The sequence below is a fragment of the Marmota flaviventris genome, chromosome 1, assembly GCF_047511675.1.
Source record: "Marmota flaviventris isolate mMarFla1 chromosome 1, mMarFla1.hap1, whole genome shotgun sequence".
In the NCBI taxonomy this organism is placed as follows: Eukaryota; Metazoa; Chordata; class Mammalia; order Rodentia; family Sciuridae; genus Marmota; species Marmota flaviventris.
In genome coordinates this window covers 53,586,097-53,612,158 of record NC_092498.1, presented here as the reverse complement: position 1 = coordinate 53,612,158, position 26,062 = coordinate 53,586,097, and the positions used below count along the sequence as shown (strand labels likewise).

At 42.6% G+C, this 26,062-nt stretch overlaps 1 protein-coding gene across 2 annotated transcripts in view; it reads left to right on the top strand.

Annotated features, from left to right (window-relative positions):
- Window positions 1–14,319: 14,319 nt before the first annotated feature.
- The window catches only part of Grm8 (glutamate metabotropic receptor 8), a 754,509-nt gene continuing 742,766 nt past the window's right edge, over window positions 14,320–26,062 (top strand). For both annotated transcript variants that reach the window (XM_034635666.2, XM_071607761.1), the window contains exon 1: window positions 14,320–15,117. In XM_034635666.2, the coding sequence (XP_034491557.1) occupies window positions 14,608–15,117 (510 nt within the window). In that variant the 5' untranslated portion in view covers window positions 14,320–14,607. The remainder of the gene's footprint in view (window positions 15,118–26,062) is intronic.

Below are 26,062 nucleotides of genomic sequence, written 5' to 3'. Positions count from 1 at the left end.
TTTTGTGTGAGTGTAGTGCTGGGGATCAAACTCAGGGCCTCACATATACTAGGCAATCTCTCGATCACTGAACTAATGTCTGCCTCCTTAGGCTTTGCAAGCAAAATTTTTAAAAATGCACTAACTGACTATAGGAGACTGATTTCCTGAATGCAGTAATTTTCAAATTTTAGTGAACATCACCAGAATCACCTGGAATGTTTGCAAAACATGCAGATTCCCAAGCCCTATTCCAGTGAATCTTATTCAAACTGTTCTGGGATAGGGTCCAAGAATCTGTGCTTATAACAAGCACCCCAGAAATTCTGAGGCAGGTGGTCCTTGAATCACACACGGGACAGTGCCTTGATTAGTGTGTGTTTTGTGAGGTTTGCCTGGGAGCAGGTGTTGTAGATGCTAACATTGACCTGACCATTCTTTCTCTGCTTTACCACTCAGTTACATGCTACCTGACTTCTAATTGCTGGTGCCTAAACTTCTTTGCCAGTAGGACTTTACCTGCCTCTGTAGGCTGCTTTGCCACCCATGTGGTAGGTTGGAATTCCTGGAGAATTAACATGACTGGGGAGCAGTTCATAACCAAGAGCTCATAGGTATCTGTGTATAGATTCTTCACCTCCCTCACCCTCAGTTGGAGTAACTCTGTGTGAGTTTTCTATACTGGCTTCCATAGTTCCCCATTGGGATTTTATTTCGGGTGCCCACAGTGGAACCTAGTTTGATAACACATTCTTTATTGACTCACTTCCTCTCCTGTTTCCTGTGGTTTCCTTTGCCTCTTAAGTTGTCTTGTGCCACAATCTGGCTGGGCACAAATGCCGCAGTCTGGCTGGGCACACAATCACGAGCCACCACACAGCTTGTAGATTCAAACAGCAACTCTTTATTCCCGAACTCACACCAGCCGTCTACAATCACGTTCTGGGGAAATCCACGTTCTCTGCCCAAATCCACCTCCACTGGGCTTCTATCTCCAAAATATACTGTCTGAATCCCGTGAGAACTCAAGGGGAACTCAGGCAGCAAGATACGCCCTATTCCCAGCAGGAATAATCTTAAACCTTAAGCCTGGAACCTAAACCGGGAATGCCCTAATCCGCCTAGGTCCTTGAACAAGGTCACCTACATTCAATGTCACTGCAACATGGGGTACGCTGGCAAGGAAATTGTCATACCTACTTGGCTAATGGCTCCCAGCAGTCTTGAATCTTTGTCTCAGGTCATGCTTCTGGGGAGACCCCAAATGAAGCTGGTACAGATGCACACACAATCTACTACCTCACCATCTAGAGGAATTTCTCCCATGACTCCTGTGTGCAGATAGGAACTGATAGCGGGAGTGAGGAGCACATTGCTCTTATGAACCTCATTGGCTCTGTATTACTGTTAGTCTAACATGTCTAATCTTGTTTCCAGCAGCCAGTGTCTTAATAAACTGAGCAAAGCCCACATGATATACTCACTGAAACTTGCAGATGGTCTAGCAAGGAAAATATCGTCTTAGTTTCCAAAAGAACAAATCCCATCTCCACTGTTTCCTGTCAGTTTTGCTCCATGTGGAAACTTCCTGCTGGGCCAATATGCCTCCTGGGTGAGTGTCCTGCAAAGATTCCAAGCTTTAATGGTTATCCAAAAGCAGGAATTGTGGCATAAATCTCCATGTGTAGAATACATATCACAGCTTGAGTTAAATGGACCCCAAACATATGGCATTGTTTTTTTTGCATTTTCTAACACATGGGCAGTTTCTCACATTTTAAATCAACCGAAAATGAGAAGATTACAGGCAAATCTTCTTGGAGGATTAACTACCAGGAGATATATTTGGTTTGCATAAATATTTGGACTGAGATGGATGATGAGGTCAGACACTTTGCAAAGACGTATTTCACACTGTAGAAAGTGTGAGCCCAAGGAGAGGACAGGTGACTCTGGAGTCACCTACTTTCCCAGATTGAACTGCCTGGGCTTTAGTCACTTTCCCCTGACTTGGACTGCAGGAAAGGGCAAGCAGAGTTATGGTGTCTGGGCTTGATAAATAGGGCTTATGCAGCTGATATCCTTTTCATGTGAATGTTACTGACAGGGACCCATCACTCCTGGAAACAATCTCTCTTCTTATGTCCCAGTGTTGCTATCAGTCTTATAACCTGTGTATGAGCCTATGTTGCTTGCTTAGGAACTACTAGGTAAAATCATTGAAAACACTCAAGATTATGTTGAAAAGCCCTATTCCCTGTTAACTAGATTTCATGTGGGATTTGATTGATGGCTACATTCTGAGTTATCAAGAGTTAAGGATGATACAAAGCTAAGCATCAAAATTATACTTTCTCTAAGAGAGATCAAGCCTTCTTATCTTGATGAAGATAAGAAGGGCGGCAACAGAAAAGGCAGGGATGTGCCTGTTCTCTGCAGGTAAGATCAATAGGAAAGGAGGAAAGCAGCTCGTTAAGCATTTCTGTCTTTAGCAAATCACTCAGCCTTGTCAGGGCTCCAAAGCCACAATGGGCTGTGTTGTCCTCATTATGAAAATGGGCCCACCACAAATTATGCTATGAGCATGTATGAATGTCATAATGAATCCCACTATTATGTATAATTATAATGCACTAATAAAAACATAATTTTAAACAGTAAAAAAAAAAAAGAAAATTAAATGGGCAAACCAGAGCGGTCTGCTGGGCCCACAGCTTACCCAAGAAGATGCTGAAGACCATTGTATGGTAAACGGCTCTGGGTACTCAGTACTTTTAGGCTTGCTCCACCTGCCCCCTCTTTTATGTCTCTTTCCCCACTAAACGTAATAACATAACATAATAAAGGATTTATTAATATCCCTATTTCCTAGGATAACTCTGCTCAGACAGAGATCAACAGTATGGAGTTTGGGGTGGGGTGGGATGGGATGCCTGGGCTGGAGACCAGGCTGCTGAGTTTACTTCCGTACTTCTGAGGGAGGAGGAAGCTCTTCCAATCCCTAATAAAGCCCCCCAAGCTTCCTAGTAAACACGCAATGAACAGATCCACTGAGCCCCATTTCTGCATCAATTAGAGATTCTTTCCTCTTCTCACCTTCCTTGTCCCAGCACTGTACTGTATATCCCCAAAGAATTGAGATTCCTTATACAGGAAGGTTTGGGGGCCAGGGAGCATATATCTCTCTAAGCCTGCCCTCTTCCCTCCAGGTGGTTGTGGCCATAAAAGATGACTTTACACACAGGTAATTTCTCCTATGGAGGTAGGAAAGGGAACCAACCAAGGGAGAAGTTTCCCTGGGCTGGAAACCTGTAGATTTTTCTAAGTGACACAGGGTGAGGGTTTAGCTTTAAGAAACCAGGAAAAACACAACTATCTTCTCAACCAAAACTTCACACGCTAATCCTGGTCTTGGAAAAAGCAACAGCGCCAGAGAAAGTGTCTATGGGATTTTGAAACTGATTTCTGCCTCTAGTACTCTTTAGCCGCGTCCATAAACTTAGCTTTCCTTCTTCATCTGTGGAGTAGGATTAATAATTTTGATCATCTCACAGAGTTGATGTGAAAATTAAAGAAGTTTGAACAGGATATAACTACATACAGGAATTAATGAATGTTACTGTCGTGGTATTTATGAAGTTCACTATGCTTAGGAATTCCCAATGGGGAAAGAGGATCGTCCTGCTCTGTTCTCCCGTCTGTCTCCACTCTCCCTCATCTCCCAGCTGTGCCACTTTCCCCCTTCGCTGCCCCCTTTCGCAGGCTCCAGGCCTCGGGCTGGAGCTGCAGTTGCGCACAGACGCCTCTAGATGGAACTTTCTCACCAACACAAGGCTTGGCTGGCCGCAGGTCCTCCGGCGCCGGGCAGCTAAGGGGCTCTCTCACTCTTTAGCGCGTGCGGGTGCGGGTGGGGGTGGCTGAGCCATAACTAGAGGGGAGGGGAGCTGGACTGTGCACAGGAACCGCGGCGGGCTCCCATTGGCGCAGGGAATCCCGAGGTTTTCCCGCACCGCGCGGGCTCTTCAGGAGTTTTCCTGCCGCGTCTGTGGCTCCTAGAATCATCTCAATAAAATGACAGTCGCCTTGACCGCCTGTGCCCCTTCTTGAACAGTGCCCATAATGAGACCATACGTGTCCAACCTCGAGCTTCAGGGGCTCAGTAGAATCTGTCCCGATACACTCGGGGACGGGGTGTGGGGGAGATGGTCGCGGGAGACACGGGGGGGGTGATAAATGGCGGAAAGGTAACGCGGTGGGGGGCAAACTTTGCGGGGGCGGGAAACCGCATAGCTTGCGGGATCTACTTTGAGCTTCCCCACAAAGAAAGTGTGTGGCGGGACACTTGTCATCTGTGATGTATTCTTCAAAGTGACCCTGCTCGGAGCCGTGCTAGGCGGGCGGACCTTTGCGCTGCTGGACCGACTGCGGTGCTCCGCGTCGGCGTCGTGCCGCTCCTTCCCGTGGGGGCCCCGGGCTCGCCAGGCAGTTGGAGGCGCTCCGCTCCTCCACAGCCACGTTCCTCCTACCGGCTCCCGCTCCCCTCTCCCCGCAATCTTTGGGCCCTCCCCCTTTTTTGATGGGGGCGGGGCAAGTAGGGGTGATTTTGTGAAAATCAGAACTATTGATATTTCTAGTCCCCGCGTCGCTTCTGGCTGAGGCGCAGAGGGGGGTACTGATGCACGAGTATCTTTGCCTCTGTCCGCGCCTGGGCTTCACGGTGACATCGAAATCCAGGGCTCCCGCCCTTCGGGGTTCCTCCTCCGGCTTCCCGAGGTGACTAGTTGGCGCCAAGCGATTGGCGATCCCGGGCGCGATCCCGGCCGCGGCTCCCCGCACCGCGCCGGGTGAATGGCCGCGGGAGGAGGATCGGGAGGCGCCGGGCGCAGACCAATCGCGGCCGCCGGTGGGAGTATTTGTTATTCACATGGAAGAGACTTGGAGGCGGCTCGGCCAGCTCAGCCCCCTCAGCCCCGAGATCAGCCACAAGTGCGGCCGCGGTGCTCGCCTCGCGCGGCGGTGGCGGCGGCGGCGGCGCTGACATGGAGCTGCGGGCCCCCCGCGGGCTTCCTCACCGCGCCCTCTGCGGGGAGCAGGGTAAGACTCCAAGCCCAGCAGCAGACAGAGGAAAAGAGGAAAGCCAAGTGCAGAACCACAGGAAGAAAAAGCCCTCAGCCCCCCAACTCCCTCAAACGCGGAGCTTGCTGAAAAAGGAGCCCCCCTCCCATTTTGTTACCCTTTACAATTTTCTCCCTAAAACCGTTCAGCTGACAGCCAGGTGCACCGTTCCTTCTCAGATCACTTTAGTGATTTGCTCATCCTGAGCACAAATAGATGGCCTTGCATACCCGGAGTCTGGGAGAGAACTGGTGGACGAAGAAACGAGAATGGGGAGAGAGGGAGAGTGGGCACCAGGGGGCGAGGGGCTGGCCGGGCATTGGAGCTTGATTGGGTGTCTGTTGATTTTACGTTGCAAATAACAAGGCAGCCACCCCTCTTGTCTTCCCATGATTACATTCCAGTGGAGAGGTTCAGAATAGAGGGAGGCTTAGCTTGGAACTCTTAGGGCTTGAAGATGTGATTCCCCCAAAAGTTTAGTCGGCGAATGGGAGATTGAAGGGTGACGGGAAAGGGGCAGGCGCGCCTGGGATGCTCTGATGGGGCGTTCGGCGGCAGGATTTTAAATCGCTCTGCTTCAGATTGTCTGCCCTGGGTGACCTCCTGGACCTGCCCTGGCGGAATCCGGACTTGCCCCGCCGAGATGACGAGGTACCTTCATTTTGCCAATATAAAGCGAGGGATTTCCGAAGTTGGCGGCTTCTGGGATGAGTTGGGGTAACTCCCCCTGCCCCCCGCCTTCCTGAGCTTGGGCTAGATGGATGTCTAACCAGGATCTAGGGAAGATGGGGGTCGCTGGGGATGCTGGGCGGTGGGGGTCCTCGAGACCCGCATCCCCGTGCAGCGCACGCTCTGCCTTGAGTTTGCGTTCTCTGAGTTACCACGCGAGGTTGGGATTTCCGTGTTTCCCCCAGTTCCCCGCCCCGTTTTATGGCTCTCGGGGAAACACTGGAGTTCCGTGCCCTGTTGGGGGTGGGGGAAGAGGAAAGGTCTCTGGGATCTTGAGTTTCACAAGCAAACGCGCCCCGACAGCTCCTCGGCAGATCTACAGCCAGAGCAGCCCGAGTTTCGCATGGACTAGCGCAGGGTGTGGGCGCTAGGGGCGGCCAGGTGTGGAGGGGGCGGGGGCGGGGGCGGAGGCGCTCCTGGCCGGGTTGCTATGAGAGGCAGGGTCCCCGGGCGCTCTGGGGGACAAGGACTGCCCCGGAGATGCACCAGGAAGGCAAGAAACACCAGGTACTTCCCCTCGGCCCTAGATTCTACCCAAACCGGGCTTCTATGGACCAAGGAATTGAGAAGAAAAAGGAAGATGCAGCGGGAAAGAGGGGACCCAGGGCGGGGTGAGTGGCTGCTGTCTGAGAGGGAGATAGAGAAGAGATAGACCTCTCAGCTTTGCAGATGAGCAAGTCCATTTGCTCTGTCAAACAGCTCAGAGATCCCTTGAGGTTCATACAGTTACTGAAAAATATAATAGAATCACACACACACACACACACACACACACACACACACACACACACAAATCAACAAAGTCCCCCCTCCTCCGCACCCCTGGTCTGGCATTCTCCTTGGTGCAAATGAAATAAAGAGGAGCGTGCGAGTCACCCAATTGCGCAAGACAGCACCCCGGCGTTCCCCTGAAGAATTGCTTCCCCAGTGGCCCAAATCTGGCAACCCGGGGTCAGAGGGTGGCTGCACGCCCAGACTAGTGTGATGAAAATAGATCCACTCACAGATTCCAAAAGCCCCAAACCCTCAGTTCCTCAAGGAAGTCCCACCCCTGGAGGGAATGTCTTGTTTGCCAATTGTGGGTGATCCTTTCCCACAGACTTGATGGTGTGGGAGTCTGGTGAATGCCCATTAATACACTAGGGTCTTGGCTACTACCACGATTGAATACAAATCTTGCCCATTGACACAACTGGAAGATATGGTTTGTGGTGGTATTTACAAGAAAAATTACAAGCAGGAGAAAAGCATTCTGATGATAGCTTGTATTTTGCTTGAAAGAAAAACAAAAAGAGAAAAAGAGACACCAGCAGGTAGATCTTGGATAAACAGCTTATTACACTTGACTATAATTTCCATTTTCCATCATAAAATTGTTTGTCAATAATTGCAAATGGCTACAGAAACCACTTTAGTTTACCTTGGTCACTTGCTTGTGAATAATATCTTGGAATATTTCTGTAGGAAACAGAATCACTGTGTGATATTCATTCTCTGGTTCTTGAAAATATATGGTTTGATAATTTTGAAAAGAAAAGCTTTATTCATCAGGGAAATGATTTCTAATACAATTTTCCTATTTCAGAGTCAACTACAGGTTGTACCATTTGTAAGATAAAGACAGAATTTTTACCTTTAAATATGGGATGTGGAAACAATTCGATGAGGGGAGGCTCTCTAGGAGATGTTTGCCCAGAATAAAGAAAAAAATGCTGAGAACACAACTCAATACTGTTATGTAGGCTCAATTTGTTTTATTTGGTTTGTGCTAGCTAGTTCTGCCCTATTATGCCCCCGTTAGCAAGTTATGGCTGCCTGAATAATTCTAAAAACATCCAAATCCAAAAGGAGTAGAAAAAAGAAAGAGCTAAGCTCCAATGAGTGCAGAAGAAAGTTAGAAGTCTGGAGAGATGTGCTCTTTTCAAACTTGGCTGGGCAGGTTGAAGCTGCTTTGGGGCTTATTTAATTGGTATTTATGCAGTAAATAACCCAGCTGACATTCACATTGGTAGCATCATGTGCCAATCTTTGTGTAAGAACGTTCCATTGTCTTTAGGGCATGATGCACAGAATGCTGTACACACACTCTTGTGACAGTGATGATGTTTTTCCTTCCAAGTTTCTTTCCTGCTGCCTGCTGCCTGTGGTTAGAATGCCCAACATGAGGAGAACTTTGCTTTAGTCTGGGAGTAGCATTGCTCTGTCTCAATGTCTTAAAAGAAGATGCTGCATGAATGGAACCCACACACAGCCCAAAGCTGGCTGCCATGCCTGTTGAACAAGCTGGCTGGCAAAACTGCTGCCGTTTTCTTGATAGAACCTGATTGGGTATCACCAGATTCACACAAGTAATTTGCCCAGTAGGAATGGTTACTCCATGTTGTTCCAGGACAGGCTGTGAGCAGAGAGCCAGCTGGACAATATTGTTTACATCTCCAGAGAGGATTTCTCTTGGCTTGAAATTTAGATTTGGGCTTTATTTTTCTCTTTTTTTCCCTTTCTTTTTAATTTTTTTTCTCAAAGATGTTTTATTTTAATTTCTTCTTGGTGATTTGACAAGTTATGACAAACCAACCCAATGACTTGAGTATAGTGTTATCTCATTCCAGGACCCACCTTATGGGTACTGCTGTTGGAGTGATTTGAGGAGCACTGCTGAGAGAAAGTGCCTGACTCATTGCTCCCTTGCTTTGGTTTGTTACATTGCCATAACTACTGTTAATGGTGATCTGTCGTTGGTAAAGGAATTATGGCTTTCCTAGGAATTATCTTAAAACTGCAGATGTTCCAATCGGGAGGAATAGGAATGCATCTTCAAGTTTTGATAACTGCTGATGAATTCACTCCCTGGGGAGTATGCAGGTAATGAGAGAGCAAGGTCTTGAGGTCATGAACCATGGGACATGCCAGCACTGTGGGAGGGAAGAGATTCAGCTCTGAGAAAGGCAGAGCAGGTGAGGGGAAGTGGGAAGATGTAGGAGAAGCCCCAGAGGAGTGTGTGGAGGTTGTTGAATAGGGTTGGCTGATTTCTTACTTTTCCTGGCAGGATTAGGCCTAAAGATAGAAATGGTTTATTGGCTGGCTCTTCTAGTGTAATAAACCCCAGTGGTAGAAGCATTACATTCTTCTTACACTTTAGAAAGGTTTTCTATTGTCCTATTTTCGCTTCAAAAGCTACCTGATCACTAATTCCTTAAGAATAGTCCTTTGGATGCTCATAAGTGTCCATGACCTTCATTTCCCCAGATCAGATATTGTACTTCCATGCACCTTCCTTATATGTCCTTTCCTCTAGTTTTCCTTTGAGGTCTCTGCTCTCAGTATGGGCTCTCCAAGATTAATTCTTGACACATGACTGTCATTAATGTCTGACTGGCTATGCATGTGATGGGAAAGTGGTCTTCTCAGATCTTTCAAGTAATAATACACCAGAAAATACTTTATTTCTAGGGCTGATGGCTAAACTAATAGCATCCCTGTACATTCTTATAACACTTTTATAAAGTACTTTTACACACAGTATGTCATTTGATTTCTCAGCCTGAAAGATGGTCGGAAATTATTCCCCATTTTAAAACAAAGAAACCAGGATAAGTGACTTGCCCAATGCAACACAGTTGTGGGGAGTGAGACTAGAATAAGGGTCTTCTAGGACCCCGAATATCCCACTTACACCCCAAATGATCAAAGTAGGGTTAGCTCCATAACCATTAGGGTCTCCTGCACCTAGCAGGCATGGAGAGAGGCAAAGGTGAATACTGCATTTGAATCCAGCCCTGAGAATTTAGAAACAGACATATAATCTGTTTCCAGGTCCTCATATTCAGACACCAACCTCAGGTAGACTTTAGAAAGGAAATGAGATGATGTGTAAGGCTTCGGGCATACCATAGGCATTCAGTAAGTATTAGTCTCAACTCCTTTCTCTCTTCTTACCTGTTGTATACTATAAAAGTGGCTTCTCATTTCTTTAAATATGGTCTTTTTATGCAATAGTTGTTATTGGAAAAATAAGGGTGCAGATTGAATTCTACTACATCAGAATGCATTTCAAATACATGGGATTTAGCTATTTAAAGAAAACCTGTGGTGAATTCTTTTGTAATGCAAATAATCACCTTCTCATTTATCTGTTTAGTAAGTTGAGCTTCTTGCAGCTCAGATTTTCTTAATATGGGGACTGCTTGTCTAGAGGAGCTTTCACAGCCCTCTTTCACTGATGGGAAAAAAGACATTCAGCTTGCAAATAAAATCAGTGATTGTATTCACTTGGGTAAGCCTTGCTCTGATGTTTGAGCACAATCTCATTGTCCCTTATCATTAAATAAGAGAATCTCAGAGTGGGAAGCTGGAAGACACCTTAGAAATTGTATGGTTTATCTCACTTATTTCACAGATGAGGAAATGGAAGCACCACAGAAATGAAGTGACATGTTCGGTGTCACCAGCCAGTGACTGCCAGACAAGGATTCAATTCCAGGCCTTGTTGCCAGGGGAGAACTCTGGCTGCCCTGTCCTACTCTGTCCCCACCAAGGATCCACACAGTAGCAGCCTGAGAGATGGTACAGAAATGTAATGCATTTTTCAACAACCAGAAAGAGCTGCAAGTGTGGGCAGTTTCAAGTGAAACTTCCGGTTTAGCAATTTGATGAGTTGGTGACAACATTTAGCTTAACCTTTTTGTTAAAGAGCTGAATGGCATGCAGTGTAGGAATACTGCTTTGGCCTTTTTATAAGAAAAAAAATTATAATTCTTGGCTAATGACATTTCTCAGCAAGGATTTTACCATGTCATACCTTAATTGTTCTTGGAGGAATACACAAAGGCTGACCCTGATAGACCCTGTGTGTGGCTGTGGTCCTGTTCCCCTTGGCACCAACCTGGCCAGGAAGCCAGATTTGAAGTACAGATATTTGGATAAACAGAACTGGTTATTTTCAACACTTTGAGAGATTAAAAAACCACTCTCTTGGAATGTCCCCAGATTCTCCCACATTGTTGTTCTTAAAGAGCTGATCACTGAAGATATATACAGTATTGAAATATTTCAGTAGAAGGGCAGGACTCTCACTTTCTCATACTGCCATGGCCAGTTTCTGCAGAACTGGGGGATTTCTCAAAGGATAGTACCCACCTTGGGGGCCTGAGGATTTTGAGGGTGCTATAACTTGCAAGTTCTAGACTTGGGGCTATAATAAACCTTTTGGAGCCTTCTTTTCTCATTTATATAAGAATTAATGATCAATGTTTGGAAATTCATTGAGATTCTATTTTAGGTCAGTATCTCAGACCTTGGAAAAGAAGATACAGAGAAAATAAAAAGAAGCAGAATTCAGGACTTTGGCTCACTTGAGCTCTCTTTACTGGTCTTTCAAGAAACAGCTGGAACACCATTAGGGAGCCACAGGCTCAAGTTCCATATAGGGGGTCTTCTCCCCAGGAGACCAGGCCCACAGGAACATCAGTGGAAGGGCTGGTGATATATAATGTATGGTGTACTTGGAGTGGATTGAAATGGGGTGAATGGGAAGGACTAGGAGGGATCATGGGTAAGCTTGCCTGCAGGGTTGCACAGCCCCTCCCTGGGGGCCCAGGGGTAGTGCTGAGTATCCCTTCCTCTCCGAGGTCATTTTCAGAAGGACAGTCTTCAAACCCCCTTGATAAAGTCCATCAGCATAGGCCAGTTCCTTCCAGCCCCAGAAAAAGGTCAGTTACTTAAAATCAAACATGGAACATGAAGCAGAGCTATTTGGGTCTATAGTGCAGAAAGGTCATTATTTCTTTAAAATTCATTGATTCCAACTGGGATGAGTTTGGATTAAAGCTCACAAGAGTGCTATAAGAGCAAGATTGGGCAATGTAAGATCGTACAGTGAAACCTCGGTTACAAGGTTTTTCATGAACTTTCATATATATTTTTTTCCTTAGAATTTAAAAGGGAAACTAAAACTTCTAGCTATCAAGCCGTCTGTGATTTTCATGGCAGTGTATCAGACTCTGCAATAACTGCAGTATTCAAACATTTTGTAAGTAGCTCTGATTTTATTTTTAAAATGACAAGCAAAATTCAGCAAAAACCTTACCAACTGGACAAAACCACAAAAAGTTGCTCAGTTTTAGTAGAAAAGTAATTAGAAACCAGATTAGCAATGGTAAAGCTGCAGTTAACTGAGCATGTCCCCTGTCCAGGTACTGTGTTTAACATACGCTCCTTTATGGGCAAGAAAATCAAGTGCTAGAGAGCTTGCGTGCAATTGATTCTATGTTGCAGAGGAGGAAACTCAAGTGAGCTGTCCAATAAACTTATAACCCAAACAGAACCTCTCGTTTTTCATTTCAATGCATTCACTCACTAAACCAAAAGATTCTTGCTTCATTGCTCTCCATTCCACGACCTTTTCCTTAAATTAAACTTCCAAACAGACCTAGGAGATGCTAAAGAGACTAAACATTATTACAAACACCAATACATTTTAAAGAAATTCATTTATTACTTTCAGGACTGCATCGTAGGTAAGGATGCTTTGTGATTAGAAGATAGATTGTTTATATGTTCATCTATAATTGAAAACCACTTATTCTCTTAAGTGTTTGAGTAGGTGGGAGGTGAGGTGGCATAAGGAAGGAAAGCTGATCTTTGGAGAACAGATTCTATCTGTTCCCCTTCACCTTATTTGTTTATTCTTGATTCTATCAGAAAAGAATGTATGGGACACCATTCCAGCCATGGGGACTTGGTTTCATTTTCTAAATTAGTGGTCAGAGTTACTGAGGTTTTACCATCATAAAACTGATCTTCCCTGTGAAACTGTAAAACACAGTCTTACTTCTCTTGATGGGTTGTATATGGTCCATACCTTAAATGGTCTCATCCAGAAAGCTGAGTAGACTTTCCAAGTGTTTCCTTTGGTGGAATACTTGAGGCCAGGTTCTTGTGGAAATCAGATTTTTAGAGGGAGAATGGCTGCTAGGAGAACTGAGTGGTGAGAAAAATCAGAAGAGGACTAAGTTTTGGGGGGCAGTGTAGAGACATCCAAAGCTTACCATGTGCCAGGAGACAGCAATACTTGTGGCAGGCAGCATAGAACTATCTTAGCAGAGTGGGCCCTGGTTGGCCAGGCTCCAGGTAGACACTCAGAAATACAGCTCAACGGGCCTACTAAGAACCCCTTTCAAATCTGAAAATGAAAAAAAAAAAAATGCCTTTCTCTGAAGGCATTTGGGCATCTGTTCAGTTGTCCCCTAGGGAGGCACCATCCTTCCTTTTGGGACAAGGAGGATGGAAAGAAAATTTTATGAACTGGAACCTGAACAAGTGAATGGAAAATACAACCAGATGTTGGTTAGCTAGGGTAGAGGGAAATGGGCCAAATTCAGGTTTCAAACTCATATATAAAATAGGTTAGAAATGAGCATTAGATTAACCATCCTGCCAAAATAAATTGATCCTGTTTATTCCCTTAATTATCTGTACGTTTCAAATTTCCCATTCCCTATGTTAAGTCAGTTCTCATTTTCAGTTAAACCTCTTCAAAAGACTTTTGAAAGAATTTCCTGGAATTCTTTAAGGACAAAGGCCCTAGAATAAACTTTTTCTATAGATTTGCCTGTAGACTTTTTCACTCTAGGTTATTTCTAGTCTTGATGAAATAACTGTTTCCCCTACTGAGTCAGACAAAATTAAGAAGGTTTTCAATTGATCTCCAGCTCTGAAGTGCTCCTCGTGATTCTAGGATCAAGGCGTGTTTACTTCAGAACTGTAAGCATGCCCTGACAAATTAATTGGGAACTCTGACAATGGTAATAGGAAGATCTTCACATATAACCCTCCCTTTGTGTTTAATTTTCAAGTCTTTGTTTTGTTATGAGAAAATGATAAGATGGCTTACAGGAAAAAGCTGGTATTCTATGTTAAAATTTTCACAAGCTATAAAACTTACATATTTTGATATCTTTATAGGTTCTTTCTTTTTTGTGATTGAATAATCACTTTTACCCACTGGGAAATCTGGGACACTAAAAAAAAATGTCATTAACAGATGACTGGCTTGTTGAATATACCACCTTTCATTATGATTTTGTGGACAAAATTTAAATGCTGACTTCAAATAGCTGTAAAAAGTAAAAATAAGATTGCAAAGAAATAATGCCATTCATCACAGGGTATTTAGCTGTGTGGAAATAGGATTAATTGAAATAAAATGATAAATAAAAATACTTTCTGTCTTGAGAGAATCAACCTAGTTTCTGATACTTTTCTGTTTCTCTTGCTCTAAAAGTGTCATCAATCTCCCTGTTTAGATGCAGTGTGGCCAGGTGTTCAGAATCACAGGGGGACAAAAAGAATTAGTTTCTTACCGAATAGGGGAAATTAAAAAAAAAAAAAGAGGTTGGTTTAAACAGGGCTTAGATATACAAAAATCAGCTCCACTAAACTGAACGCCTTTTCTTCCCTCCCCCTACCCTCAGGAATAATTCTGCTACAGGGCTGACTTCAAGGACGTGAATCGTTGACCTCATGCCAACATCAGAACCTCAGATGTTATTCTAATTTTTGCATCATTCCAGGCAAGTTGACTTTATATGGGGTAAAACTGAACCTTAAGGGTCTGATGGAATTTCACTGTGACGTTCACATCAAGACAACTTGCTGAAACCCACAGAGCCTTTCCCCCATGGGACCTGATGGTAGCCTCCAGAAGGTGCAGCCTCAGGTGGTCCCCCGTCTTCTGTGGCAAGAATAAACTTTGGGTCTTGGATTGCAACACCACTTGTGGAGAAAATGGTATGCGAGGGAAAGCGATCAGCCTCTTGCCCTTGTTTCTTCCTCTTGACCGCCAAGTTCTACTGGATCCTCACAATGATGCAAAGAACTCATAGCCAGGAGTATGCCCATTCCATACGAGTGGATGGGGACATCATTTTGGGGGGTCTCTTCCCTGTACATGCAAAGGGAGAGAGAGGGGTGCCTTGTGGGGAGTTGAAGAAGGAAAAGGGGATCCACAGACTTGAGGCCATGCTTTATGCAATCGACCAGATTAACAAGGACCCTGATCTCCTCTCCAATATCACTCTGGGCGTCCGGATCCTTGATACATGCTCCAGGGACACCTATGCTTTGGAGCAGTCACTTACCTTCGTGCAGGCATTAATAGAAAAAGACGCTTCTGATGTGAAGTGCGCTAATGGAGATCCACCCATTTTCACCAAGCCCGACAAGATTTCTGGAGTCATAGGTGCTGCCGCAAGCTCCGTGTCCATCATGGTTGCTAACATTTTAAGACTTTTTAAGGTAGGTAAAGGCATTGTCTTTCTGATCCTTGTAAATGGTTGACTCCAAGCGGGGATTAAAGAAGAAAGTGAAGATGAGGATGCCTATAGGTAGACCCTTTCTGTGTCACCAGGTTCCTCAGAAGGGGCATTCTGTGTCTGGGTTTCTACACGTGTTTTAATTCTACTATTTACAATCAATTGGATCAATCGTAACTGTTTTTCCCAAATAAAGAGAAAAATGGTAAGGTCTGTGACATATTGGGTCCTTACTATCTTGGAATGATATCCTCAGTAAGGTTCATTTTTAATTAAAGCAAGCATTTTTAGAGAATAATGAATACTTAGCACATTGATCATACAGCATGTTTCATCGGTGTTTGAGGTATGTATGAGATAATTTACTTGGTGAGACTTCTCTAAGGTGAGATGCTCTGTTGTGACAAAAGTTCCTGTGTGAAGAAACAGTATTTATTACTAAAGCGTAGATGGGAGTGACACTCTGGGAGATAAGATGGCCATAAAATTGTCAGGCTTATTATAACTACAATAGAGCAGAACCTCATTAATTCAAACTGCTCCAATGCAGACTTGGAATAATTACATATAATTCTTATTGAGTTAATAGTTCAAATTTAACAGGATAAATCAAGACACTTTGATTTAAGTTTGATGATCTATTACTTATACACTGAATTTATATGTTGAATAAAATTGGCAATATGAAATACTATATGTAAAAACAGTTTGAAAAGTACAAAGTGCTATAAAAATAGTTATTGTAACTCACCATTTTCATTAACTTTCTCATCTTATTTATTAATATCCATTTTGTAGTCTTTTGTAACAGGCATATTTTTTAAAAATTGAAAATACTTTTCACTCTGATTTTTTACTCAGTGGGACTTGATTTTTTCCAACTTAACCTGAATTAATGAGGCTTCATTTTTTTATTGTGAGAAATGATTCCCATGAATATTAAATTTAAAGTTGGATAGATGACAGACATAGTGACAAAAATGAACAAAGTGATAGAAAACTTCACAAAAAAGATGAAAGAGATTGAATCAAAGGCTTTCTGGTTTGGAAGATATCTTGGGGGCCCCATCTAGTTTGGTCCACGTCTCATGCTGGATCCTCTCCAACATCCCCTGAGAGGCTGCGCAGCCGCTATATGAATTCCCTTAGTTTAGAGGAAAGAATGCTAAGAGGCAGCTTTCATCAATTTCAGTTTGATGAAATTTCCTCAAATGAGGAGGCTATTGAGTAGAAGCTCTCTGTGTCTGAGGCATACTGGAGAGGCACACACAGGCCCCAGGGAGCACACAGACATTTGAGCAAGACATTAGGCTCAGTCTCCTGGTAGTGAGGACATTAGGCTCAGTCTCCTGGTAGTGAGAGGACACAGGATCAAATAGGCAGCCAAAGGTGCCCTCATCCTCTGTCTTCTGAAACCCTCAAAGGAAGCTAAGCATTTGCCAATAATCTCTCTTGGGCTGATGGACTCCTTTCCTGGAGGCAAGGTGCCCAGCCAGGATTCTCCAGGGTTCTCCCACCCTCTGGAGTCTCAGATCCTTCCCAGAGGTTCCAATTCTGTGCTGTGCGGCATTTTCTGCTGTGGGAGTCTTGTCTAGCTCAGCCATTTTCCCAACTGTTCCCCCCATGCTGATTTGACCTTCCTCTTTGCCTGCTCCAAAGCATTCCTTTTCAGTTCTTAACTCAGTGACTATGACTCAGAAATACTTAGAGGAAAACTCTAATAACGATCACCTCCTTTCTCTGACCTTCTTCTTATATGTTAATGTCCATTGCCATCAAATCCCACATTAATACCTATGAATCTGTCCCCTACCTGTAGTGTCCAGCCAAAAGTAGGCAAGGATTTGAGGAGTAGGGTGGAAGAGATAATGAGCTTATCTGAGGTTTTCAAAGCTTGTTTACATTAATTTTTACCACAGTATCGGCTTGTCTGTAAGATGGTGATAATAATACTGTAATAATAGTAATACCATGTTAGGTTGTTAGGTATATTTAATTAAGAGAAAATGCAGTTGAAGGGTTTTGTCAGAACCTTTGGTTCCTTGGGCTGCTGAAGGAAACTTCAGGCCATCTGAAGGTGAGAGGGGAGTTTTGTTTTGCATAGGCTGGACCTGGCTTCCTTCTGCTCTGTTCTTTCCTTACTCACTGGCTGATTCTGTTACTGTTTTGAATAATTCTGGAGGGACTCCATCTGACCAGGGGATAGGATTACTATTGATCCTCTGGGCAGAGTCAGTGCTCTAGGCCAACTCCTGAGCTACTGCTCAGCACTCCAGGAGGCTGCTCTGGCTACTCTTGACTGACCATAGGGAGTGGGTTATATTTGGCCAGGAGGGGGCGCTGATAATGGTAGAAGTCATAACTAACACCATCAGTACACTGGTGAGTGGACACATTTAACCCTCAGGAAATAAATCTGTTTATTAACCAAGTTACTGAATTCAAAAAATTGATCTCATTCAAAAGTGAGTCAGCGAGAGGGTGTAGATGCTCAGCCAGTCTTTCAGTTGAACCTGAAACCAAATGAATGCGAATTAGATAATTCCAATTTATTGTGTGCCTCATTAATTCACTTTGATGATTGATATACGACCTCCAGCTAGCACTCCACAGTGATTTTAATTATGAAATAATGATAGTTGCTCTTGGGATAAAAAATGGTCCACTTTACAATATGGATAACTTCTGTTTATACCCCAAATGCTAGGACTGACATGAAATATTAGTATAGTTATCAAAGAAATGATTAACAAAGCATTAGAGATTGGGATTCGTTCCATTTTGAAAAACAATCATCTTTTTAAGCCAAATGCTATGACTTGAATGAAAGGAAATTTTAGGAAAGTTTATGACCCCTGCAGGAGAGCAGCACAAGACTTACAGAATCTAAACAGATGCACAGAAATCCATGTGCTGCCACTATTCCTGTCTCTTAGTCTGAGAACATACAAACAATTAACCTTGATCAGGGGTGATAAAAGAGCTCTCAACTTGTGAATTTACTTTCCTGCTCAGCAATAAACATGAACTAGATTTGAAGAACATGGCTGGAACCTGTTTAAAATTTTATAGAAAATATTTGGGCCCAAACTAGAACTTACCTCTGAATGTCTTAGTTCTCTTTTTTTGGACAATTTTGGAAAAGTCTGTCTCTACCTGCCAGAACTTGTCTGAACTGAATTCTGAAGGAGGCTGCATCCTCCAGGCATCCCCTTCTACTTTTCTTCAGTCTTGTCTCTCCTGTGACAACCTGTCCTGTCCTGTGCCCCTCTATGTTCTTCTAATCAAATCTCCTACAAAAGATCCATGTATTATCTGGCATCTGCATGTTAGTGTATCTGTGTTTAAGTCCGAAGGGATTTCATTTGCACAGGATCAAATGGAATGAAATGATTCATCTTTGTAAAGGAGATTCCAGCCTCAGCAGGGGGGGTTCATTTAGTCTCCACATGGACACCACCTCTGCCTGGAGTATTGAGGGCCTGGCTCATTTGATCTAGAGGGAATTGGTGTTGTCCTTTTTGTTTTTCTTCTTAGAAAGAAAACTCAGAAGCAAATGAAAAAAAAAAAAAGAAAAAAAAAAGGTCCCTTTAATTTCAGAGATGAATGCACAAGGGGAATGAGACACTACCTGGGAGCAAGAAACACTGTGTGGCTTAGGCTTAAAGGATACTGAATGCTCAATTAGAACCATAGTTCTTAACCCTGGCGGGTCGGGGTGGGGTTGTTGGGGTGGGGGTGGGGGGTTGGGGTGTGGGGGGGTGGAGGCTTATGTCACTCTCTCTTCCCCCATCAAAGGGTGTGCGTCAGGTTATCAAAACTATCTGCCTCTCCAATGGCAGGACCCAGTGAGTGAATCTGTGACCCCTTCCTGCTCTCTCTGGGAGCTACTTTTCTCAGAGGAGTGGGAGTGTCCCATATCCCTCAGGTGTGTTGAGAGTGGAAGCAAGTTTGCAGAATAGTTCCGCCCAATACAAAGGTGGCAGTGACCCCTCAGGGCCTCCTGTATTGTAGCAAGCCCAGGAAAGAGGTGTCTAGCTCCCAGAGTTTGGGTAGCTTGAAAAATAGTTTTTTTTTTTTTTTTAAATGAGGTGTCTTCTGGGAAGCCCATAGATTAAATTTATTTATGTTTAATAAAGAGGTCCATTTTGTTGCCATTTTTTTCTAGACATTTCTAGCCCTTTCCTTTACATCAGGTCTATTCCTCAAAACACTAATCATATGTCTTAACTTTGGGCAAAGGATGAACATTCTGAGTTAAAAAGAGCACACTGATGCTGCAGGTAATGCAGGAAAGATGTCTTCAAAGATGCATTGGGTTGTAAGAGGACAGGGTCAGATTTCTCCCTCTTCTGTTTTTCTAGTTAACTTCACCTGGATTGTTAATTTTCTACTCTTGAAGGATAGGGGTTAGATAGTCTGTAATGTATTTTTCCTTCCCAAGCAATCAAATGAGACTTTTCAATAGCAATCCATTTGTGGGTGGGATAGATAATTTCTCCTTGTGTGGAACTGCGCTGGTTATAAATGGCTAAAATTGATCTTCATATGAAATAAATGAAATACAGCGAAGTATCCCACTTCCCTGGAAGTCTTTGCCTACTTTGCTGTGTTAACAAAGATATATTTTCTTTCAAGAGACTCTACCAAATGTAGCAATCACTAAAGCCAAGTTTTTGTAAGTTATTTATTCCATACAATGGATTTTATTAACTGTAAACTCTGAAGAGGTAAATCTGCCATATCCAGGCTCATCTAGTTAGATGGACAGATAAATGACCACAATCAATAAACTCAACAGGAGGTAAACATTTCATGTAAGACTTATTTAAGGGCAAATAGATAACAGAAAATTGAAAGATAGACTTCTTCAGTCATTCCTTTGGCTTTGTAGCAAGCTCTAATTTAACTATGAAAAGAGCTCATTTACTTTAGATCAGATACTCTCTTCCAGTGACCCAAAGCAGTGACATTGGATGAGAATGAGCCCAGAGAGATCTGTCAAAAGCATGCACTTGGTAATCTCTCTCTCTTAAAACTCTTTAATGATTACCATTCTGAACTCTTTATCCCACAAAGGTTCACTTCAACTTTGCCAAGGAAGTCTTTTCTCACTTTCTTCGACTAGATTAAGTTTCTTGTTACCTGTACAAAGAAGCCTCCTGTACTTCCTCTTTTTAACATGTACTGCTCACTGTTGTAGTTGTCTGTACTCATGTGTATCCCCCATTAGACCATAAGCACTTTGGGCAGGATCCATGTGTATCTCCTTTATACATGTCCAGGAAATCAGTAAATGTTGAATGGATGAGTGAACCAACCATATCTCTACACTCACTCCCTTGTCCTACTCCCAAATATTGGAAATAATATTTGGGCAGATAGGACAGAAATAGAATTTTGTGTATTCTTCTTTTATACTTTTTTTTTTTTTTTTTTTAGAAAAAGGAACAGAAGGAGGAAGAAGTGTGGAGAAAAAAGGAAACATGGTGTATTTTGGGAGTTCTATTTTCACATGCTTCCTCGTTTTCCTTCGCATTCATATTCTCTCTAAATAGATTTTTAAAGTTAAAATTTAAATAAGTAGAGTGCATGAGTACATTCTCATTTTGAAAGGTTTGAGCAATAAATAATTTAATAGTGTAAAATAGAAGGGGTCTATATCCCAACACATCTATTAATAAAATTACACATGCACACATGATTTTATTAATAGCTATGTGTCTTATAACTTTCTTTTCTACTTAATAATAAATGTGGGAGAGATTTCCATGTTGGCTAATATAGGTCTGCTCAGTGATTGTTAACCCTGGCAGCACATTAGTGTTACCTGGATAGCTTTTTAAAAAATCAAAAGCCGAATGTTCTCTCTGATATCGTGGATGCTAACACACAATAAGTGGGTAGGGTGGGGAGGGAAGAATAGAAGTACTTTGGATTAGACAAAGGGAATGAAAGGAATGGGGGAATGGGAATAGGAAAAACAGTAGAATGAATTGGACATAACTTTTCTGTGCTCACATATTTCACACAACCAGTGAAACTCCTCATCATGTACAACCACAAGAATGGGAAGTTATACTCCATGTATGCATAATTTGTCAAAATACATCTTACTATTATGTATAACCAAATAGAACAAATAAAAAAATTAAAAAATATGGATGCTCAACCCTGTCCAAGATCAATGAAATTGGGGTAGAGCCCTGCCTTTATACATTTTAAATAATTACCAGGTGATTCTAATATTTGTCCAGGATTGAGAATCATAAGACATTAATGGCTGCTTGATTTTTAATTATATGAATAGACCATAATTTATTTTACAAATCCCTGATAGAGAAGCAATCAAAGGTTATGTCCCTTTGATTTCTTTCTTCTCCTTCTCCTTCTCCTTCTCCTTCTCCTTCTTCTTCTTCATCCTGAGGATTAAACCCAGAGGCATGTTACCACTGAGCTACATCCCCAGCCCTTTTTATTTATTTATTTTTAAATTTTGAGACAGGTCTTGGTCAGTTGCTTAGGACCTTGCTAAGTTGCTGAGGCTGGCCTTGAACTTGCAATCTTCCTGCTTCAGCCTCCTAAATCACTGGGATTATAGGTGTGCACCACTGTGCCCAGCTTCCCTTTGATTTCTTAAGATCTTTTATCATTTGAAAAATAGTCCTAACAATGTTAGAGCCTCATCCAAACACTGTGAGCTCTCGAATGAAATTTGGTATCAGAGGGTCATTTCTTGGACCATTGAAAGGGCTGAATTAATGAATAAATAACCACAACCATCTTGCTATAGGGCAGACTCCTGGGACATAGGCATACATCACAGGCTGTGGCCCTTCATAACTTGGAATGGGTGTAGTGGAGATGTGCTCAGACTGTGAAAGAAGCTCTGTGACTCTGGCTGGGTGGAACAGATTTAAACATGGTGAATTTAAATCTTTCTTACTTTTTTCTTTTCTGTAGCCCCAAATGGTCTGAAAATCCTACAGCAAATACAAAGGACATTTTAAGAGCTTATTTAGTGATAAATGCCTGTCTTTGGGTACCTGAAACAATGAGTTTGTTTTAAAAGTAGCGAGAAATCTTTTCATGAGAATTGCTTGTGTTTGGATGCCATATATATATATATATTTTTTTAAGTTGTCTAGAAACCTTTCTAGGACAAGTCAATGTAGCTGTCAATAAATAAATAGATCTATATAAGGAAAGTACTGTTCTTTCTACTAATTGACCCTAAAGATAACAGTATTTAAAATTTTATTTTATAGGTCTTATTTTTTTAGAGCAGTTTTGGGTTTACAGAAAAACTAAAGATTACAGTGATTTTATTTGATTTTAGTACAGGTGTCTGTTTCACAGGTCCCCCCCGCCCCAACCAAAGGTTATAACTTCCTCAGAAGACAAAATTTGAAGGATGTCTTATGGCTCCAGTTCAGTGGCTCTCAAACTTAGCATGCATCAGAATCACCCAGGGGGCTTGTTGAAACACAGATTGCTGAGCCCACCTTCAGAGTTTCTGATTCAGGGTGGGCTCTGAGAATTGGCATTTCTAACAGTTCCCAGGTGATGCTGATGTTGCTGTTTTGCAGGCCACGCTTTGAGAACCACCGCTCCATACAAATTGCTTGCTGGCTGACTTAGCAAGTCAAAGGATGCAAAGCAAAAACGAGATTTCACAATATTCTGTCTGACAGCAGCCTTTTTTCTTTCGACTCCTACCTGGTTAGACTTCTGTTCATGTTGGTCATAATCACAGCAGCTGCTGTATGCATCTATTTTTAATTGTGCGCTCCTTTGGAAGTTGTGTTCCTTATTAAATAATGTATCGCTCGGGAGTCGTGATCGGTGTAATGGTCACTGGGACACGATTCCTAAAGCAGGGTCACCCAGATCCTGCCACTTTTACTCATTTTGACTACAGAAACAGTAGAGCAAACTGATGTAAGAAACTTAAACTGCAAGATACACATTAACTGGGAATTGAAACAGTAAGAGATGAGGGAGGCTATGATTTGTCTCAGCTCCCAGCAATTTGTCTTCAGAAACCATGACAGCTGCCTCCTGATTTCCATTATGCAATGAGATTGCAAATAACATTCCACACAATCTTAATCAATAGAGGGTCACAAGAGGCCCATCTTCCCCATGGTGGGGAAAGGGCCTATTTACCCATTTAATTGATATAACACACTTTCTGGCAAAAGACAGATTCATCTCTTTTAGCTATAATTGAGGACTCTTCCTATCTCTCTTAACAACATCGAAGCATACGTGTGATTTTTATGTAGTTTAAACATATAATGAACACCAGGATGGTAAGGTGGAGGAGTTTAGGAATAGTATTTATCCACAGCCACCTTTATCTATTTCCAGGATGAGGCCAATCTCTGCAGCTTTCCTTCATTAAGCCCAGCAAGCCCGTCAACATGTGTTCTCAGTGTTGGTCTTTAGTTTCCCTCCAAGATTCTTCCGGGTACCTCCTGAGCAGAGGGAGGCTGGTTTCCTTAGTATAATCTAACCCTAGATCTGCTGGTTAATTCAGAGAAGTCATGGCTGAGCCTCTGTGTATCCCCCACAGCCCCACAAAGCCCTGGGACATGCGGATGGTAACGTATCCTTGTACTAGCATCTTACTCTTACTTTCCTTCACATGGATTGAGAGTGAACTCTAGCTTTCTTTAGTTCGTGGACTATTTCTTATACTTTAAGTATCTACGTCATGTTAATTCTATTTATTTGGGTTCTCAGAATGCTTGTATTTATATTGCTTATAGAGCAAATGCCATATCCTATTCATGCAGATTTGTTAGATATTTGTGTCTTGTAGATATTATCTTTTTTATCAGAAGCTGTGTATTTAAACTATAGAATATTATGAAGTACTTATCTAGTGATGCTGATATTCTTAAGAGATGAATATGAATTATATGACATAGCTCAGGTTATATGGCCAGACTTGCTGGGTTTGAGTTCTGATATAATATATATTAACTGTGTGACTTTAAGCAAGGTAGTTATTCTCTCTAAATATAGCTTTATTATCTCTAAAAATGTAGACAATTGTCCCTCCTTTATAAGATTTCTAATGTAGGCTGGTAAAATGAAATGCATAGAGTCCTAAGCAAATCCCTGGTACAGAGTAAGCACCATGTATATTGGTTATGATGCTGCTGAAGAGGAAGGTATTATGTCTCCCCATCAGCTGGACATGAATTTTGAGTTGTACTTCTCCAATTTCTCAACCATTCATACTGACTTACCCTATTTTATGAATAATGACAGATTAACATTAAAGGTGTAGTCACTGGTCAAGAAACCAGAACAAAATGATAGGTCCAAATGGGTTCTGGTATAGAGCAAGGCTGTAGTGTTCTTCAAGACCAAACTTGAGACTGAGACCTTATCAGCTCATGTGCTAGCCAGGTGAGCTAATAAGTAGGAAAGTAGGGTAGCTATTATAGTCCAAGTGTGTGTGTTCAGTAGTGAGAGTCAGTTTTATTTAAAAAACAACAAACTAAGGGAAAGACTGGGTAGAAAAGCTTTGCTAAAATTCAGTATCGCTTCTGCACCCGAACAAAAGTGCCCTTAGGATTTAGTTATGCAAACAAAACAGAACCAAACAAAACAATTCTGGCTTGACTCTGCAGGACCCCAGTTTTTGATGGTAGAATTGTGGTTGAAGGTGGGCAGCTAACTAACCCCAGGGTAGATGGCAGGGTTGGACAGACAACACGCTCACAGTCAACTAAGACTGCTACCCTCTGTTCTAGGGATGTTATGGTTTATATATGAGGTGTCCTTAAAAGCTCATGTGTGAGACAATGCAAGAAAGTTTGGAGGTGAAATGATTGGGTTATGTGAGCCTAAGCCTAATCAGTGCATTAATCTCCTGATAAGGTTAATTGGGTGATAACTGTAGGCAGTTAGAATGTGGCTACAGGAGGTGGGTCATTGGGGGTGTGCCTTTGTGGTAGATATTTTGTCCTTGGTGAGAGGAGAAGCCTCTCTCTGCTTCCTGGTCCCATATCCTGAGGCACTTTACTCCACCACACTCTTCTGCCTTGTTGTTCTGCCTCACCTCAAGCCCTGAGGACTGGAGCTTGCTGTCTGTGGACTGAGACCTTTAAAACCATGAGCCCCAAATGAACTTTTTCTACTCTAAAATTGCTCTTGTCAGGTCTTTTGGTTACAACAGCAAAAAAGCTGACTAGAACAGGGAAGATATTTTTCTTTTTATCCCAGGGACATCTATGTAATACCGATTTCTGTCACCTGATACAAATGTTTTCAACGAAAGCACTAGTCAGAAGTAATTGCTCTAGAAGTCACATACCTTTTATTAAGTCAAATATATCAATTCTGCCCTAGTAAATTTTCATTTTAATAAAATATGGATAATTTACTCAAAGGCAGAAGGACTTCATGGGGTAGAGAAATTATGTTTTCACAATGCAGACTTATACAGGTCCTTCCTAACCAGACCACATAAGACAGAATCTTATGGTAGACTCTGAAATAATGCTGAATAGTGCTTGGAATAGCTCTTTAAACTCAGTGCTAAATTCCTTTACTCCCCCCACCCCCCAAGAGAAGCAGAATAGTGTTAGCAGTTTACCCATGTTTTTTCCTCCTTCTTTAACCTAATGGTGAAACAGATAAATGGGCAATTTGCAGTCAACTCACCAATAGGTATTTTTTCAGACCCCTGTAGGTATGTGTACCATGTTTGACACTGCAGCAGATAATAGGAAAGAAATATAAGATCCTAAGCTGTCATGTTGCTTGGAATCTAGTTGAAGATAAATTACTAACATGTAAAATAACAGTGAACACGTGAGTTGCTCTCATAAGGGCTATACCATTGGGCAGCCTTCCAGGTTCAGAGCAAAGGCTGACATCATCTGAGTGAGCTGCAGTTACCAGCCAAT